At 36.7% G+C, this 20,297-nt stretch overlaps 2 protein-coding genes across 7 annotated transcripts in view; both read right to left on the minus strand.

Annotated features, from left to right (window-relative positions):
• TMOD1 (tropomodulin 1) overlaps positions 1-2,901 on the minus strand; it is a 45,153-nt gene extending 42,252 nt beyond the window's left edge. For 2 of the 3 annotated variants that reach the window (XM_026712652.2, XM_087926326.1), the window contains exon 1: positions 2,487-2,897. The gene's annotated coding sequence lies outside the window, so the exon portion shown is untranslated. Of the gene's footprint in view, positions 1-2,486 lie in introns of all 3 variants that reach the window. The other variant, XM_026712651.2, reaches the window with a different exon arrangement.
• Positions 2,902-4,566: 1,665 nt separating this feature from the next.
• The window catches only part of TDRD7 (tudor domain containing 7), a 55,752-nt gene continuing 40,021 nt past the window's right edge, over positions 4,567-20,297 (minus strand). For 2 of the 4 annotated variants that reach the window (XM_026712699.2, XM_026712698.2), the window contains exons 7-17: positions 16,902-17,473; positions 14,578-14,764; positions 13,255-13,366; positions 11,990-12,192; positions 11,764-11,898; positions 11,216-11,299; positions 9,725-9,859; positions 8,903-9,013; positions 6,775-7,256; positions 5,809-5,969; positions 4,567-5,065 (exon numbers count right to left, since the gene is read on the minus strand). In XM_026712699.2, coding sequence (XP_026568484.2) covers positions 4,869-5,065; positions 5,809-5,969; positions 6,775-7,256; positions 8,903-9,013; positions 9,725-9,859; positions 11,216-11,299; positions 11,764-11,898; positions 11,990-12,192; positions 13,255-13,366; positions 14,578-14,764; positions 16,902-17,473 — 2,379 coding nt within the window. In that variant the 3' untranslated portion in view covers positions 4,567-4,868. The remainder of the gene's footprint in view (positions 5,066-5,808; positions 5,970-6,774; positions 7,257-8,902; positions 9,014-9,724; positions 9,860-11,215; positions 11,300-11,763; positions 11,899-11,989; positions 12,193-13,254; positions 13,367-14,577; positions 14,765-16,901; positions 17,474-20,297) is intronic. The other 2 variants (XM_087926322.1, XM_026712700.2) reach the window with 1 other exon arrangement.

Below are 20,297 nucleotides of genomic sequence, written 5' to 3' on the forward strand. Positions count from 1 at the left end.
ATTGGATAAAATCCTAACAGGCACTGAAGAGAAGTTGATCAAAAAATTATATGGTTATTTATTAGGAGTGAAATTAGAAGAAGAACAAATAAAAGAATCAATGATTGCGTGGGGGAAAAATTTTGGATATGGAATAGATTTGGATAAATAGCAGATATTATGGTCTAAAAACTATAAATTAACTATGTCAACGGCCTATAAAGAGAACCTGTATAAGATGTTTTACAGGTGGCATTTACCCCCAATGAGAATTGCTAAGATGTTTAAAGATAAGTCAGCAAAATGCTGGAAATGTCAAAGTCACCAGGATCATGCTACCATAAGTGGACGACATGCACAGAAGCTAAAAAGTATTGGACTAGAAAACACATGTGGCTGGAGAAAATGATAAAACAGCATATAGACTTAAAACCAGAGACATTTTTATTGGGAATTTTGCCTGAGGGTTACAACAAAGACTTAACGTATTTGATTATCAATTTACTAACAGCAGCTAGGATTGTATTTGCACAAAATTGGAAAAATGAGAAAACTCCAGTGGATGAAGAAATAATTAAGAAAATAATGGAATGTGCAGAAATGAGTAGATTGACAATGGCAACTAGAGAACAAGAAGAAAAAAATTATTATAAAATTTGGAATTTATTTTATGAATGGCTGGATGGAAGAGTAAGAAATTGAAGTATGTAAGTACAATATATTATTACTGATAAACGAATGAGTTAGAGTAAGGAAATGAATGTGAAATATATCATTGAAAGTTAATAATTATGTTAAGGATAATATAATAAGTGATACATGTGATATAAAATACTGATTAGAACAATTATAAGCATATATAAGCAAAATATGTATGATGTTATGTGCACAAAGATATATGTACCCAACTGACACACTGTTGAACAGAAAGGTTTTGTTTCTTTTTGTTGCTGTTATAAAAATAAAAAACTTTTTATAAAATTTTTTACAAAGGCATCAAAAAAAGTGACTTATGACTGTTTTTCACACTTAACAAATGTTGCAGCATCCTCACAATCACATGATCAAAATTTGGATGCTTGGCAACTAGATCATATTTATAATAGTTGCAATGTCTTGGGATCATGAGATCACTTTTGGGACTTTCCAACCTGCAAAGTCAGCAGGGAAGTCAGATTCACTTTTGTTACTATACAACCACAGTAATTCATTTAACAATTGTGACAAGAAAGGCTGTAAAATGAGGCAAAACTCACTTGACAACTGTCTCACTTAGCAATAGAAATTTTGGGCTCAGTTGTGGTTATAAGTTGTCCAGGATTACCTGCACATTAAGTTATGGTGAGATACACTGACTAGCCTAAAGTGGTCAAGTTAGTGTCCATTCTATATGTGGGTAGGATACTACTAGTCCTCGACTTACCACACCTCGTTCATACCACATGGTAGGGTAAAATAGAATTAATTCGATAATTAGAATTATGTACAAAAATAGTTTGTACATGTAGTTCTTGACTTAAAATCATTTGTTTAGTGACCGAAGTTACAGTAGCACTGACAAAAGTGACATGACCATTTTTCACACTTGGTCAAATGATCAAAATTCAGATGCTTGGAAACTGATTCATATTTATGACAACCTTGTTACTAACTACTACAGTGATTCACTTAACAAATGTGGCAAGTAAAGTTCTCAAAATGGGGCAACACTCATTTAACAAGTATCTCACTTTGCAATGTAAATTTTTGGCTTAATTATGGTCATAAGTTAAGGACAACCTGCATTAGCTAAACTTATCGTTAGAGGCGGGTTATCTTTTAGAAGCATCCTCTTTGCGTGCTCTGTGCAGTATCAAGAAGGAAGAAACCCCAAATCTTGGTAACTTTCCTGCTGGTTGCCTGGTCCTCTTAAACAGCAGGTGCCCTGAGCTTTACAACAGCTTTGCCTCCTTCTCTCCCCCCCAACTCCCCACCATTATTTAACTCTTGGGGGAGGGGAGGACGTTTCACCAGCTTTATTTCCAAGCTCCAAAGTCTGAACACGGAGGCAACAACCTAATAGCCACTTTTCCAGACTCAGTCGCCTCCATGGGGACCCACTCTCTCCGCCAGGGCTACGAGGCAGAGAGGCGACTGCTTCCACTTTGCCCCGGAGCTACCTGTGACAATAGAAACTTCCCGCTTTGTCAGGGGAAACTAGAAACTCCCAAATTCCCCCTTAGCCATGCTCTGTCCTTCCCAGTTCCACCCCAGCAAAAACAAAAAACAAAAAACCACCACCACCCCCATCCATCCCCACCCAGAGAAAACCCCAAATAGCAGCGATAGCAGAAGCAGCGGCTATTTATAGGCGCCGTGCCTACGCCGGTCCCCTTTTGGTGGCAGAGGAACGCTCTGGCCACATATGGCTTGAGCGGCTCACGCCGGGGCTCCTTGAGGGACTGAGGTCCCAATTCGAAGGACACCAAAGCTTGGGCACCCCTAACCTGCCTGCACACAAACATTACCTGTTGCCGCTGCAGGCAGTGGGCTTCGTGAAAGAGGGCGCACGCCGCCGGTCGCCAGGCGCGTCCCCCGCAGAGGAGCTCTTAAACGTTGCGCAGAAAGCAGACGGGGGGCGGCCCTCCCTCCCCCTTCCCAGCGCTACTGTCACTCACGGGGCTGAGGACGGCAAACGGAAGGCCGACCTACCCCTCTTGCCCCCAGGCTTCGGCTGGAGCCTTTTTCTGAGGGGGCTCTTCGTTGCCGACGTTCTAAGCGTCCGGGGCGTGCGGAGGAGAGGCAACAGCCAAGAGTCGCTATGTTTAGAAAAGCGATTCCAGAACGGCCGCCCCTACGTGGCCGTAAATAGATTGGGGTCCTAGCCTACTGGCCGACCAGGACTGAGACAACTTTCATTTGTCCAGGCGCCACTCGCCCTCATTTAAAAACATGCGCTTCCTATCGGTATATTGTGCGCCCAGATCGTATGTTCTCAAGATTGTAACATCTGCAGGCGGGCATTTAAATGCTAGGGCACCTTAGCTGCTCCTGGGTTTTTGGAAATAAAAGGAATTCTTCATGGTGCTTAAGACCCACTATTTTGCATACATTTTTCCTCTTTAGTGGGAGTAAAAATACGGTGTCCTCCCCCCCCCTACTGACATACAAATACATGGATTTTTTTTCTTGCCATGTCTCCACGCCTTAATTTGAATCAGATTAGTTTAAATTGTGTATAATTGTTAACAGTGGCAGAATAGTATTTTTTTTTCCTTATTCTGAGATCAACTAAATGTAACTGAGGTGTGCAAAATTTGTTAGGCTTTATCAGCTGTTATCTTTCAACAGAAGCAGCATATTTAACGTTAACTGTAATTTTTCTATTTAATCATGAAAAAGTTGGTCAGCAGTGGGGAATGGTATTAAACAGTATGTTATGGTGCTGTGCATCCATTGTAAAGACTGGCCAGGTGACATTTGTATCTGGCAATGGTTGGATGATAGCACCATAAATCATTAGTGAGGAAATTGAGATTGCCTAAGATTAATTTTTCATATAGTTTCTGGAAGACCTCAGCTGTGCGCCTTTGAATCTTTTTTTATTCCTGTTGCCAGGCGAATCCTGCCGTTGTCTGCTTCCTAGGCTTGTGAGAGAGAGACTGGCTTAAGGTCACCCAGCTCGCTTTGGACCAAGAGAAGACCAAGTCTCCCAATTTGTAGTCTAATGCCTTAATTGCTATATCAGACTGACTGGACTTGCCTTGATGTGTTGGAGCAAAACTCCACCGTAAGGAATCTATCTAACCTCAGATTCTCACCCAATGATTTTAACCGGAGCCTTTTAAAGAGGAAAATATCTCCCTATTAGGAACCTTCCTCAAAACTTGAAAGCTAATGTCATCCTACCCTTTGTGTTAACATACTCCAAAACAGGATGAATTTTCACTTTTAAAAAAAGGATCTTACATATTTTTATGCTTTACATTCTCATAATCATGGACATTATTTGTAAATTATTTCAGAAATGTAGCGAAAGGACAATACAAAAATATTGATAATATGTACCTGTATCTAGAATGGGCTAGTACTGGCTAGCATGGAAGTTTCAGTAGCTCAGTATACAAACCCAATAATAGCTGCAAGAATTTCCATTTTCTGTTTCATGGGTTAGAGGCACAAATGGTTACAAAAATGTTAAAAATATTTGTACATATCCCACTGGATCTCAAAGCAAGGGCTCATGTTCAATTTAGCAAATTAATTCTGTGCCTAGCCCTACTGAGCTCTATGTATAATGCAGTTATGATACAGGATTCAGCTTTTAATTAGCATAGGAATACTAACAAATATTACAGAAATCAAGTATGTCATGCAAAAACCTCTGTATGTGTATTTTATGTGTATATGTGTATGGGTAAAGTATAGTTAAGAATAGAACCCACATGCAACAGTATGAAAGTTATGGATATATATACAATACAGGCTGCTATGCACACACACACATATATACACACAAATACTTTTGGTCTGCATTTAAATAATGTATAGTGCAAGAAAACACATGAAGCGTTGACATGCCCATAACCAGATTAGCAGTCAAGTACATTTGTGAAAGCTTAGATTTAGTGACACATAATCTACAGTCAGAAGATACAATGGATTATGATTAATAATCTGGTTTGCAATCTAACCGAATTGCATGAGCTAAATAAAAGTTCAACATATTTAAAAGTTTCTAACTAGCAGACCAATTTTTAATTTGAAGCAAAAAGAAATTGTTCTAATATAAGAAGTTAACAGAATCAGAAGCAAACTGATTTAAGTGATAGTTGTTTTAATATTTATATTTTTTATATTTTGCTAAATTATTAGTATTTTAAAGTTTTAAATTGCCTTTGCAATCTCCATTACAATTGATTCATAATGTCATGAATCCATATATCTTTCTCTGGTAGTGATGTGTCCACCAAAAACACAATTGCTTTCCGATCCCATGGATTAGTCCCTTCGATAATTGTTTCCACTTGGGCCACTAGGGGTTTCTGCTCCACATGGTTTCGGAAGACTATTGAAGCTTCCTCTGACCACTGCTGCCATTCTATTCCTAGGGAAAGTAGCAAAAATGAAAATTAAACAAAATCATAAAACATTACAATAAGTTTTAGAAATACTTTAATCCATATACTCATTAAATGAGCTTTGAAGCCCTTAATTTGGAGCATGAAGTACACCTTTGCCAGAAAACTGGGTTTCCTGCATAATACTATGGCTTTTATTCTGACTTTTGTGCAATAATGGTTAATTAACTTGGTCAAGAAACTGAAGAAATAATATTAATCAATAATGAGATACCGTACTGTATATTTTAGATTGGTATTATAATGCAATTTTAAAATGCCCACTGTTAACTATGTAAAGTACGTAAGAACAGCAATATATCTTGTGAGGGTCTATGTACATACATGCATGTGTGTGTGTGTGTGTGTGTGTGTGTGTGTGTACACATATGTATGATGTGCATATGTCAGAATGACGAACCTTATGAGAGTCATAATGTCACATACACATATAAAAAGGGTTGAGCTTGCAAGGTGTTACTGTAATGTTGCTTTTGTCATTTCAATGAAAGCAGCAAGATCTGGCAGATTCCACTGAAAAATATTTTCAGGAAAATGGGAAAATAGCTTAGAACATTGTTTTTTAGGAACAAGACACAATGATCAAGATTCATTTTTTTTGCAAAATATCAGTTCATGAAATTAACTGGCCTCAAATGCATCTGTCTGTCTGTCTTGTTCAATGTTCTCACTTTTGTGGTCACTATTTTAATATATCAGAACAACATACCTGCAAGTTGGGCTGTTATGGCCTGAAATGGCAGCTCTCTAAACATATCCACAAGGGGTCTTATATTTTGGATGCAAATCAGCTCATGTTTTCCATAGTCCAGCTCATACACTGTCACCAGTCCATTTGCCAACAATCCTTTTATTAACACTCTGTGCCATCTAAGAAACAAACAAGCAAAAAAAAAGGATATGGCTGTACTCACCTAAAATGGAATAAATAGATTGATAGAAAGTAAGGGGTGGACTTGACACCATGCCTTAATGCCTCTGAGAATGCAATTTTTAGGTATTAATGTATCAAAAACTCCTCTGTGACTCTCCACTTCGAGCTGCCGAACTGGACCATTTGGCAAAAAAGAAAAACTTTTCTCCCCTTTTCTTACTTAAAGTGAAAGATAGATCACTTATAAAAACAAAAAAGCAAATAACAATGCCTCAGTTCAGGAATGTCTCTATCTTCTCAAACTATTTGCACAAAAGGTACACAGCTCTTTGTGTATTTATTCTGTATCTTATTGTGTATTTATTCCTCTTTCTTTCTATAAAACTTACAGAATCTTTAAAAAACAAAAGCAGAAAGCCAAGACAACTAGTTAATAAAGCACAAAGCACACAGGAAGAAGAAAACTACTGTAATGACAAAATAATATATATAATCTTAAATTTTATCTTCAAATTTAAGCGAAATATCCTAGACACTACAGTAAATATTTATAGCAAACAGCAGGGGAAGGGAGATTGCCTCCCATTTGAAAGATGATGAGAAAGTATTGGAATAGATAATCTTTGACTTGGTCATCAAAATTGTTTTAACCGTTTTGAGGACAAGAAAATTGAATCTAACTATGTCAAATCTCAGTCCCATTGAAATAAATAGATTTGAGACTAAATTAGCCTCATTTAAAACTGTGTTAACAGAATACAATTCCCAAATATAGGATGGGGTACTTATAAAAGTTCTTACTTGTTTTTCACTTTGGCTGCATAGATTTTGTTTTTTTCAACAGAAACAGCTCCATCTTCTGCTGTGTTATAATACAGAAGCATCTCTTCCATCAGCATTTCTAACTTGTGTATCTCTTGCCAGGACTGGAGGATAAAGTAACCTGGGTGGCATGCCAACGCAACAAAAACATCCATCTGTTCCCGGGATTGGACAAGTGGCAGGATTGGTGGCATATTCACAGTGGTTTCCACCTTGCGGGATTCCAGAATATGAGGAACTGTATCTGTAGAGCTCTGCTTGGGCCCTAAGCTTGACAGCATTGGTAAATCTGTTTCCCTTCTTCCAGGGAGATTACTGAGAGAGACACTCAGAAAAACATCCTTCTGATGCTTCCACAAGTCAGCACTGGTGATCTGCCTATTTATACTGCGATCAGGGTCTGGAAAATTCTTTGGTGTAAACAGATAGATGTGTGCAATTTGGTTATCCAGTTTAACCACCTTATTGAGAAAGAGAGAGGGAGAATATTGCAATGACCACAAATTATGTCTTCATCAGAACAATAGCATAGAGAGCTTTAATTCAAAAAACGCTGTACCAGCATTATGTTGACAAGTGATTAAGATAATATCAAGTAAACATATAAACATATAAACAAATTCAAGAGGGGTGATATATTAGGTGTGTTCCAATATCTAAGGGGCTATTATAAAGAAGAAGGGGTCAAACTATTTTCCAAAGCACCTGAAGGCAAGACAAGCAATAATGAATGGAAACTAATCAAGGAGAGAAACAACCTATAACTAAGGAGAAATTTCCTGACAGTTTGAACAATTAACCAATTAAGTTAATTGTTCAAACTGTTCAAATTGTTAAAAGTTAACAATTAAGCAAGGAACAAATTGCTTCCAGAAGTTATGGATGCTCCAATATTGGAGATTTTAAAGATGAGATTGGACAATCATTTTGTCTGCAATGGTATACTGTTTCCTGCTAGAGCAGGGCTAGAACAACTTTCAAGGTTCCTTCCAATTCTGTTATTCTGTTATGAAATGTGGTAGAACCATTGGCTGGAGGAGAGGAGACCCTGAGGGACGGTGGGGTTAAAAGATATTGCAGATTAGAGTGCATTCAAGGAAGTAATGTTTGAGGTCAGTCCCTTGTATATCTCCCATTTCCAAGGGGAGATTCTTGTAAACTGGTGATTAACAATAAAGAAACCCATTTGAACCATTCTCGGCACTGTTCTGATAGTTTGCACCTGACAGAATAGTATGGTGGTGGTGTTATACCGAATCACAAAGTTGCTTATATTAAGATACATATAATGCCCACAATGCTTCTGGTGATTATGTTTGGTAGCACTGCTACAATATGTAAGAGGGTATTTAAATGCAAATGCCTCTTGCCAGGAAGATTTTACAGACTGTAAATTGTATCAGAGATAATATCAATATTCTGAATTCTTAAATATATCTGGAGAGGCTTTATTTAATAGGTAAAAGCCAAAACTACACTGAAACCCACCCCTCTTTAAATTGGAATACCCCAAAAGTACATATATTAAATCCTTCCCATTTGCTTCATTGAGAAGAAATTCACTGAATAATTTTAAAACCTGAGGATAAACAGAAATAATAGATATGCAATCCTCCCTCTTGGATGACTTGCAATATTAGTGTTTTTTTTTTGCAGCATTGAGAATGACAAATCAAATCTTTTGTTATGGTCAATGAAGAGATGTAGGTACAATTCAGCAATAATATTACAGGGAAAAGATGAATAGGATAAAAGTTAGGAGATCAACTTGGAAAAAGGAGAGATGAACAAGAAAAGATAAAAGAAACACAACCATGAACTGGAGTACCAGACCTTATTAACCAATGCAAGGCAGCAGTAATTGCAAAAATGCTTAACTGTTAAGTAAGTACAAAACTATACTACTGAATAAGACTTTAGTAGGTTATTATATTAATATATTTAGATAAATAAAATGTGATGATAAAATACCGAAGTATATACCAAAACAATAAAATTCTACTTAAAATACTAATTACATATTAAAACATTTAATTACTGTATTTTCATTGTTTATTGTTATTGTTTCATTGCTTTTCTATTGTTATTTTACTTCTGTATCATTTACCTTCATGCTGCAGTCAGGACAGTTCAATACGGTATCTCTCAGCCAAAGTACAGCATCTGGGGTCCACATGCTAATATTAAGTGGAAGATCAGCCAAGCAGCATTTTATTGCCTAAATAATATAAAGTTGCAATAGCATTCAAGTTACACATTACAGCAAGATTCATTCTCGGTTAAGCTGCTTGAAACTCTCATGAGGAATGTCTCAGTCACCCAAGTCATGGTTGTCCCAAAGATGCCCTTTCAAGAGCCAACTAGTCTTTCTTGCTTTTTCTTTGAACACATTTCATTTCTTATCAGCTTGGAATGGCTGAAAGGACTGTGTTGTTCCAAGGCGGCTCCACACCCATTTGCATTACTCAGGTGACCCTGAGGACATAGACAAACCCCCAAGTTGCCTCAGCAACTTTCTAAATAGCAATTGCAATAGCACTTAGCTTCACGGTGCTTTTCAACCCTCTCTAAGCAGTTTACAGATTCTCCCCAACAAACTGGGTCCTCGTTTTATCAACCTTGGAAGGATGGAAGGCTGAGTCAGCCTTGAGCCAGTGAGACCCAACTGCCAAACTGCTGGCAGCTGGAAGTTAGCAGAATTAGCTGCAGTACTGCTTTCTAATCACTGTGCCACCTCAGCTCTAAAATAATGCAAATGACCAGCTGTCTGCAAGGAATATAAATCCTTCCATTCCCCACCATCCAGTCAGAGCTGAAGAAGCTTCTTGGATAACAAGCAAAGCATCTTCAAAGAAAAACAAGAAAGTCCAGTTGCCTCTTGAAAAAGCACCTTTGGGTCTCTTGAGAATTAGTAAAGAGATTCTCATACCTGAGGTGGTATTGCGATGATTTCTCGCAGGAATATTGAGGGAATCTCTATCAGCTCCAACACTTTTACAGATGCCACTGTTCCGGTATCCATAAATCGAACATCAAGAGTCCGGCTACTGTGAACACTTATTATCTGAGACAGGGTGGGAGTAATATCAAAATAGCAGACTATTTAACATATAGAAAGATAAGTTGCATAAGCTTTATAAATCACTAATAATGCTTATGGCTGGAACTGTCATTTAAGCCGTCAGACAATGAAGAACTTGCCAACCACTGACTGTAGCTATTGACCCATCTACAGCAATCTGAATTGTAGGGCAGTGTGCTGCTCCTTCACTTTCCTAATTATTCGTTTCAGAGACTCAAAACAATTGTCCTAAATTAGATTTTGGAACTAAGTGGCATTCCAACATGTTGAACAGCAACTCCCAGTTACTAATTAAGATGCCAAATTATGCTGGTCTTTTTTGACTGTGTGGGAAGCTGTAGTTTAGAAGCATGTTTGCTTCCCAAGGAAAAGATAGGAATTTTCTAACTTTTATTATTTGTTTCTATACTGATACAAGAAAAGGAGCAATGTTCCATCTCACAATGATGTCAGAATTTGGTTCTACCTCAAATTGCCTCAGAGGAACATAGTTAACAAAGCAAAGAAGATCATGGTTGATTTTAGAAAGAGCCTGCATAGTCATACTTCACTTTGTTATCAAGGCTGCAACTGTGGAGGTGGTCAGTAGTATTACGTATCTGGTGATGCAGATAACTAGCAATCTGACTTGGTCTCTTCATATGTTATCTTTAGTGAAGCATGCAAACCAGCATTTGCATTTCCTGCACTGGATGAGGAGAGCTTATCTTTCTCCTTCTGTCCTGGCCCCTTTTTATAGATGTACGATTGAGAGCGTTTTAATTGCATCACTGTTTGGTTTCATGGTAGCAGTGCCTCAGATAAAAGGTCCATACAGAGAGTGGTAAGGACAGCCAAGAAGATTATAGGAAGCTTGCTTCCTGTTATTTAGGATACTGTTTATAAGCGCTATATGCTTAGACTTTAAAATATTGTTAGAGACCCCGCACACACATTTCACAGTTTGCTTCTGTTCTTCCCCTCTGGGAGGAGGTTTTGAAGTATTTCTTGCAGGACTACTAGATTCTGTAACGGCTTCGTTCCTTATGCCATCCATCTTGTAAACTCGCAGGATTCTTTTTTTCCCACCATGTATATGTATACACCCAAACTAGACTGTGATGTTTCTTTGTGTCATTATGTGTGTATTCATCTTAATATATGCTGATTAGTATACATTTAAAGTGACAATAAAGATTCTACTCTGTATAATTTAACCTATAGGCAGGTAAGGAAACATCACTTATTCTTAAGCCAATGTTCAGTTAAGCTACCCACTTAGAAGATATCAGAGCATAAAACCTCCAATTTTTAGAAAAAAGTTTTTCTTATATGCTTTGTCAGTATTATATTACTTACCTCCACTCTAGCCCATTTTCCTTTATAGTTAAGCAAGCAGATCATGCCACAAAAAGGTAGTGATATAGAATATCCTGTTGCCTGCTGGAATAGAGTTGAAATCAGATTATGTGATGATAGTGGTTACCATGAAATGTAAGATGAATTCATAGTGCTTACATAAATTGCTCACACCCTTAGTATTTACTTGTAATTAATTAACATTATTAACCATCCAAAATGAATGTTGAATGTAATACTACTTCAATGCAAAAACATTAAGCAGCCACAGTCTCACAATATTCAAAGATCAAAGGATTTCTATATTAAACAAATATTCAGGCTTCCTTCAGTATGGGGCATTTATTTTTAGCATTGCAAACCTAGCGAGATAGTGTGTGTGTGTCTGTGTGTGTCTGTGTGCGCGTGCAAAGAAATACGTACTCTACACTAGTCTGCAAAAATGGGTGATCAATAGCTTTGAAATTCTTTACTTGTTTATAAGGGAATTACTAGCAACTGCCCTGGAAATCTTTTAAGACAAAAGCCAATGTTAAAGGTAGACTCACCCTATGGTGAAAATAGTTTTCCAGTTTCTGTGAAATTTCAAGGAGTCTGGTCAGGCCCTTTGATGGCACTTGACAATATAAAGTTCCATCTGAGCAAACATTAGTTACCCGGACATCTGTATACAGTGCATCTACCTACGATGAAAAGTACTTAAGACATTGAATGCCTCTACAAGTTAAAACTTGTTTTATTTAAGTGTTATAAAGAGGTGAAGACAGTCAGTACCTGAAGATGGAGTTCAAGTGATTTATCCCGCAGTACCTTCAGACAAGTTGCATTAATGTTGATATCATCATCTCCTGATGTATCATATAGAATAATACGGGGAACATCACTTTTTTCTAGTATTTCAACAGCAAATATCTTGCCACAAGTTTGAGATTCTACCATTTTTACCAAGATTGGATCATCATCGAAGGCCTCTAAACCTATGTTAAGATAATCAAAATATATAATAGCCATTACAAAACAAACTAGAGCTTTTGTGTTTCAAAATGGTTTTAGGACTGTCAATGCTCAGCCTAAGGATTGTATTACAACATTGAAATAGAATTCCTCTCTATTTTTTTCTTCTGGCCACTTATTGTGCTTTCTTTTTTTTTAAAGGGAAGTGCTATAAATATTATGAAAGCTTGGAGTTCCCAGTGTAGTAAAGGCAAGATCAATACCATCTGAAATCTAAAAATTAGAAAAGCGAGTAAAATCATAGGCTTCTAAAACGTCTGAAATTTTTATTTCCTCCTTGAATGGTGAAAGAATCATAAAAACTATGTGGAACTTAGAATACAACATAGTTAAAGAAACCAAATTTACTTTATAGGGAATTCTACCACAGTGTACACAAATCTTTATATTTATTAAACATCAATGGGGTTTCTATAAAATTGAACTGTCATAAGGATCATGAAATGAATTTTATTTCATTCTAGGATTGTAATTTGTCTAAACTGCTTGCAAACATTATTCAACTATTTTTCTAATCAAAAGGGATCAGCAAATGGACAGCCTATTACCAATTCAGATACTAACCAACATTCATACTATATAGAATGTCACCAATATCATGAAAAGTATCCAAGTCAAATTCTAACTCGTGTCAGCTGGGAACAATGGCTCTGCTATTTTCTTATGTGCAAAATGAATGTGCTGGCATGGTTGCCTACTAAGGTAACATGAAATTCTGAAAGGTTTTAAACACATTATCAAACAAAAACCTTTTTAGCCCAGATGAATGCTTTTATTATACAGTTTTTTAAATAAATATAATTGCAAAAAGAGGTCTGTCTTGATCTCTCATTCATTTCAGAGAAAACTAGTCATAAGGTCAGCCCACTCATTGTGTCAAATCTAAGAGTACAAAATGGCCTTGCCAAATACTATCTTCCAAGCCTGCTGGATTAATATAGTCTATAATCTCTTTCTCCCATTTGTTAATAGGATGCTATACAAACAGCATTTGTATCTACGGAAAAGAAAAAGGCATATCTTACCAGCTAGTTTACATTTGGAAGCTTGGAATGGCAATCTATAGAACTGCTTGGCTAATTTGTACACTCTGGAATTTTCAATGATTTCATTAAAACCATAATCGATGTAGCATACCTAGAAACACAACAAAGTAAGAGATAACCAGGAATCTTAATTAGTCACAATACAGTTCTTTGCACTTTCCCTGGAATTTGCCTTTCAAATGTGGCTACAACTCCCATTATCCTCAGCCAGCACACCAAACTGGCTGTTCAAGCTGCAAGCGTATGCTTTACAAACATGAGAAGCTATTAAATAAAAGGCCTCAAAGTTTTCAGGAGAGGGGTTTTTATTTGTCTTGAAGTTTCCATAGCCTTCTTTCCATCCAAAAAAATTGGAATATTCAGGGATTTTTTTTGAAGTGTAGTAATTCTTAAATATACTTGACACCATTCTGAGACCAATCCATGCCACTGGAAATATTAAGCCATAAGATATGTAACCAAGTTATTCATATAGATAATTATTTCTATTTGCAAGAAAGTTTTAAAATATTCTATTTGTGGGCAAGAGATTTTAAGTACAATAGGGATTGAAGGCCATTATAACTCGTTTCCCTTTCTTCCTTATTCCTGATCTTTCTCTCCCAAGGACCACACAGAAACAAGGACATCTAGATTTATTTTACTTGTGCTTTCCTATATGTTTACCTCCACCTTCAATCAGGAGAAAGGGACTGGTTAGTATTTGTTGGCATATTAGGAAAACTGCTAAGTGCAGTTCTCAATATGTAGAAGCCACACTGGCAGGATCTGATGGGAACTGTAATGAGAGAGAGAGAGAGAGATGTAGTGGTGAAGGTAATGGACTAGAACTGGAAAGTTCCAACCATGGAAACTCACTGGAGGACTGTGGCCCAATCATATTCTCAGACCAACTTTATCCAGGTGTTGTGGGGCAAAAAGAGAAGATACCCACCTTCAGGTTCGGAATGCAAGACAGCATATAAGTGTAATGAATAAAAAACCCACATCCCAAGAATTACAATTTCCCCACAGGTGGGATACTGGTATAAGTAGTAAAAGACAAAATCTCAGTACTATTTTAGAAGCAAGGATTTTAGCAGGAAGGCAGGGACAAACAGTTCTATTGCTATTACCTATGGCTGACTTAATTCCCTTTTGGCCTTAACAGAAATTTTATCAAATTCTTTCATTGGATATTTTTAACCATACAGTCAGAAATACCGATGGGGGCTATAACAATAAAAGAACTGATTAGAATGGAATTTGGGACCAGTATCCATTTTTTATATAATTTTCAGTACAGATACTTTTTGCGCTTGCCTTTATCCTATTGCCCTCTGTTGAAATAATCTTTGCTCGCAGCCAAGCATCTTCTTCTGCAAGTGCAGCAACAAGTTGTCCAACCTTAGGAGACTGGATTTGCGAAACTGAGGCATTCCGACTGTACCAATCTTTCATCTCTTCTTCCATGGATTCCTGGGCACCCGAATAGTTTGCGCCTACATACCTATGGATTTCAGTTGGACACAACTTAGTATAAATCAGTTAAGTATGAACAATTGGAGTAGCTGAACTGTTAACACAGGTAGTCTTTGACTTACAACCATCATTTAGTAACCAAGGTTTTACACTGGCACTGAAGAAAGTGACTTATGACGGTCACAGCTTCTCCACAAGTCACATGAACAACATGTGAGTGTTTGACATATTTAGAATGGTTGCAGGGTCTCCGGGTCCAAACAAGCAAAGTCAATGGGGGAAGCTGGATTTGCTGAATGACTGCGTGATTCACTTAACAACTACAATGATTCACTAAACAACTGTGGCAAAACTGTTGTGAAATTGGGCATGACTCACTTAACAACTGCTTTGTTTAGTAGAAATTCTGGTCCCGATTGTGGTTGTATGTTGAGGACTACCTGTATTCTCAAGTTAATGTAACTGGACTTTCGAATATGTTTACTTACTCGCTTTTTATTATACGAGTTCTTAAATGTATTCATTTTTAAATTAAAACAGTCTCTGATCCCAAAATATATTTAAAACAAACAATACCTTCATTTTCTTATTCTCTTTTAATCCAATTCAGAGTTTAAGATTAATAAAAATACAAATTGTATTTTATATACAGTGCTTTTAGTACTTAATAGAGTTCTTGGTTATTCAAGTCTTTTGACCATAGAGAAAGTAACTTACGAAAACTACATAGTGTAATCTGCTGCCAGAAATTAGAAATAAAATGGCAGAGATTTCAGCAGAGGTGTAAGAGAGTAGAGCATTCAGAGAAACAGTGAGTCATTTAAATCTAACTTATTTAAGTTAACTTATCCTACAGAAAAAAGTGGTTGCGTGAACTTTTAACACTACTTGCCAAAAAAGAGGTAACTAATGCATCTAATTGGAATTCATATTTAGATGTTACTTGAAGCGAAGACCTTGTTTGTATGTATGTGTGTATTAATCAAATTTAAATAACCACCCATTTCACCAAATGCACCTTACTACACTGATGCTTGCTATAATGATTAGGGAACTGGAAAAAATATCTTAGCAATGGAAGAAAGATTTACAGCTTCAGATGTACAGCTACTTATGAAAGCAGTTTACCAATGAAGCAAAAAAACAGCATCAAAATAGCACAGAACCCAAAGACGAATTATATACATGACTTGGAGAGAGAGGTGTAATTGAATCAGAGTTACAAAAGGAGTAAACCATGAGTACATTTCCAAAAAGGAAAACAAAGGGAGTTTGACAGGATAGGCAGCGAGAAGTGCTGACAGATGGATCCATAGACATAGAGGAAGCATTCAATCTGTTGCACTTTGATTCTATGCTGAAATTGTGGCAGCCTGGTGACAAAGCTTGGGGGTTTTATTTATTTTGCTTTGTTGTCAGTTTTTAAAATGTCACAGCATTTAGATAATCTATGGACCAATATGTAATTATTATTTTCAGATTTGGGGATTTATGATGGCCAAATGAAACATTTAAGTTTATGTACTGTATAGTAAAACATATATTACTGCTCAATAAGTATATTTCTCTTTATATACTTTATAATATCGCAAATTTTTCCTGCTACTACAAAAAATTATTAGATTTGTATTCCACTTTTTATATAAATAACTCAAGGTAGCAAATGTATCTAATACTCCTCTGTCCTTGTTTGTTCACAACAACCCTGGGAAGTGGGCTGGGCTGAGAATGCATGACTGGCCCAAAGTCACCCAGCAGGCTTTCATGTCTATCTATGGCTGGACTAGACCTCACAGTCTCCTGGTCTCTGACCAGCACTTTAACCACTACACCAAACTGTTACTCATTCATGGAAATGCTAGATTTCCATTTGCATTCTTTTTCCACTATCTCCCAAGCTATTCCAAAGGACCTCCCACACAATGGAACAGATTTAGGAATTGGGTGGGGTGTGTGCGGAGAATTCCAGGATGTTGTGAAAATCCCTTCTAACATCCAAAGAAAGAATCTGTTGGAATAAAGAACTTTCAATAAACAGAGGCAATACACAACAGTATATGCCCATTGGAAGTGTTCTGAAGGAATTGTTTTTTTCCTATTCTTATCTGTGATTTTAAACAACTCCATGCACCAGAGAAATGTGAAAGAGAGGTTTATAAACATACCTAACAATGACGTCATTTGTGGAATACAGGTCCACTACCAACACAGATGGTGATACTTCTTCTGGGATAATTAAAGGAGGCACGGGAACGTGTTCAAAATCATCCCCTTGGGAGTCCTGCTTTGCTTTAGTAGACTGGTGCTCAGCTGGTTTCTTCATGCCTTCACACGTGGAGTTCTTAGCAATAATATTCAGGTCCTTCCCCAGGTGCTGTTTTGGGTTTGCATACAGAATTGCCTTTTTCGGATTTTCGGAAATGTAACTGATTGTACATATATCTGAAAGCAAATCAAGGTTGTCCAAAAGATTCTGAGGCAACGCTGCTTTGTATGTGTCTTCATATACTTTTGGGAGTGCATTAGCCCAAAGACCATTGGAATATTTTGTCAAGATGTCTGCGATATTTTGCTTGAAGTCCCCATGAACGGTAGCAATTTTAGTTTCCACACTCTGTTTTATTAAAGGAGGCTGAGGATTTCTTTCTTGGCTTGAAATACCCTTTCCCGGATGATGAATTTTCCCAGGAGGGTAGAGAATTATATCTTTTTGGCCACCAGAAGATACCTTCTCTGCCTTTGAAAGAACAGAAGCAGCAGCTATTAAAAAAATCAGACTGAATCGAATATTCAAGCTCAACACTACATAAGCTCAATCAAGATCTAGATATCTGCAAGACCATCCTCTCTCAGAGACCTGTTAACCTTTCAGAACTGAAAGAGAAATCTCCTCCCCCACAATCACCTGGAATGCCATCTGCAGGTAGCCCAGAGTTGTTGGGCCTTCTCAGTTGCTGCCCCCTTTCTCTGGAATAGCATTCCTCTAGATATCCAATAGGCATGCTCTTTGTAAAACAGTTACAGAATTATTGTAATTTTAGTTATCTCAGCAACATTTCGGTATGTGGGGACATATTTGTTCCCCTCCCGAAGAATAAAACTTTACACCCATTATGCTTTCCCCAATAGCTAAATAATTTTGACATTGTTGTATATTTCTTTTCAAGTTACTATTGTTTAGAGCAGGGGTGTCAAACTCACGGTATCACAGTGGTGTCATATGATATATTGGGACTTTTCCCTCCTTCGCTAAACTGGGCCTGGCTGGGGCCAGCATGTAACGCATCTGGCCCAAAGGCCGTGGGTTTGACTGCCATGGTTTAGAGGTTTAACATGCTGAGTCTTGGAACAGCATATAAGCCTAATATATAACCTTGTGAGCAAAGATTGCCCAGATTTTGGAATAAATTCTTACCTCTTTTTCTTATGTTCAGGTAAATCTTTCCAACACAAATTACTTATTTTGATTGACTGAATCTCTTATTTTTCATATAGCTATGGCAATTAATTACAACCATGATCCCTACAGGTACTGGACTGCAACTCTCATAATTACCAATTGATGTGCTCAAATGCCATTCTGTCTAGGAATTTGGGAAATCAAAAGACAACACATCTGAGAGCATCAGGCTATGGAAATCAGTCCTCAATATCACTGATTTTTAATGGGTATTTTAAAACTGGGTTAATCCTGTAAACACACATTTGGAAATAAGTTTAGGTTTAAAATAAATTGGGAAAGTCCCAGTGGACTATGCATGTAAGAATGCAACCTTCAAGTTACAGCATATTCAAACAGACTGTTAGCACAAAAAATTAACGTAACTCTTAAAATGATTTCCCAAATTGATAATGCAAGGCTGTACATTTCAAGACAAATAGCTTTTCCAAATATAGCATATTCCCATCTACAAATACTTGTTCTTTATGGTGCTTTTAATCCAGGCCTAGCTAGAAACATAACCTAAAATCCTTTGTTTTCCCTTTGATCTGAAAAGTTAATGCTGCCCAGGGATACCAATTTTCTACCGTCCCTCCGATCATATGCACAGTTATTAAATAACTATATTTAAGGTGGAAATTCTCTCTAAATCCATTTCAAAGAAATTCCATTGAATCATGTGTGGTTTACCTTGGAGCAAACATACAAAAAGATTTTGCCTGAGGAATCATGTTGTTTGACAGAATTTTACAAAATCTTCATACTTTTGAGAATTAAGAACATTGCTGAGGTCAGATGAGAGGCATATACAGGAGCACATGAGATACAGAAGTTAAGTTGATGATTTTACTAAGGTATAGTGATACTTCTAGGATTCTAAAACATGAGATTACCCACTATAAATTCATCAGGAAGCCCTCAACAACTATCTTAACGGAAATGGATAAAGGAATGAGTATCTATAAATATTAATGGGTTAAATGATCCAGTTAAGAGGAAAAAGAGTATTTTTAAGTTAGAAAAACAAAGAGCTGATATGATTTGTATTCAAGAGGTTCATATTAAGACACATGACCAAGGATATTTAGTGAATAAAAAACTGGGGAAAATGTATTCAGCGTTGGCGGAAGAGAAAAAAAGAGTACTACTATATATAAAAGAGGACATAGACTAAAAATTGATTTATAACAATGAATTGGGAAGAATAGTAATGGTAGAGTTGGTAATACAAAATAAAAAGACATTATTAGTGGGGATATATGCCCCCAATAAAAATCAAAGTCAATTTTACAAAATTTTATGAGAAATTACTAGAATTTGGTAACTCAAGAATTTGTATCATAGGAGATTATAATGCAATAATAAACAATAGCCAAGATTATGCCTGTGAACAAAGACAATATAAGAAATGGAATACATTGCCTAAGAAATTTCTAGAGATGGTTGAAGAATTAGAACTTGTGGATGTGCGGAGGAAGAGAAACCCAGGAATATTTCTACTCACTTTCTACTCCAGCCGACACAAATCATGGTCCAGGATAGATATGGCTTGGGTAAATAGTGAGTTATGCAAGGAGATTCAGGATATAAAGATTTTGGCTAATACGTGGGCAGATCATAATCCAGTACAGATAATATAGAAAAATAGTCTCTATAAAAATGGTAGCTGGACACTCAATTCACAACTATTGAAGGAGGAAGAATATATTCAAAAAGTTAGGGAAGAATTGACCAGTTTTTTTAAAATTTAATAAGAAACAGGATATCTCATTGCAGAATCTATGGATATTTAAGGGGAATATCGATAGCTTTTACAGCAAATAGAAATAAGGAAAGAGAGGGAAAGCAGAAAGCTCTAATAAAAAGAATAGAGAAAATGGAAAATAAGCAAATGGAAACCCCCGGGGATGACAAATTAGACATGAATTAGCACTAGTTAAACATGAAATGAATATTTTAGACCAAGAGGAATTAATTAAAAAATTATTATATACAAAGCAAAGTTATTTTGAGCATGCAAATAAATCCGGTAGGTGGCTGGCGTATAAATTAAGAAAAGAAAACCAGAAAAGAACGATATATCAATTAGAGGATAAAAATGGAATAATAGAGACGGACC

This window comes from Pseudonaja textilis, chromosome 2 (assembly GCF_049901715.1).
Source record: "Pseudonaja textilis isolate UNSWEBS1 chromosome 2, rPseTex1.2, whole genome shotgun sequence".
NCBI lineage: Eukaryota > Metazoa > Chordata > Lepidosauria > Squamata > Elapidae > Pseudonaja > Pseudonaja textilis.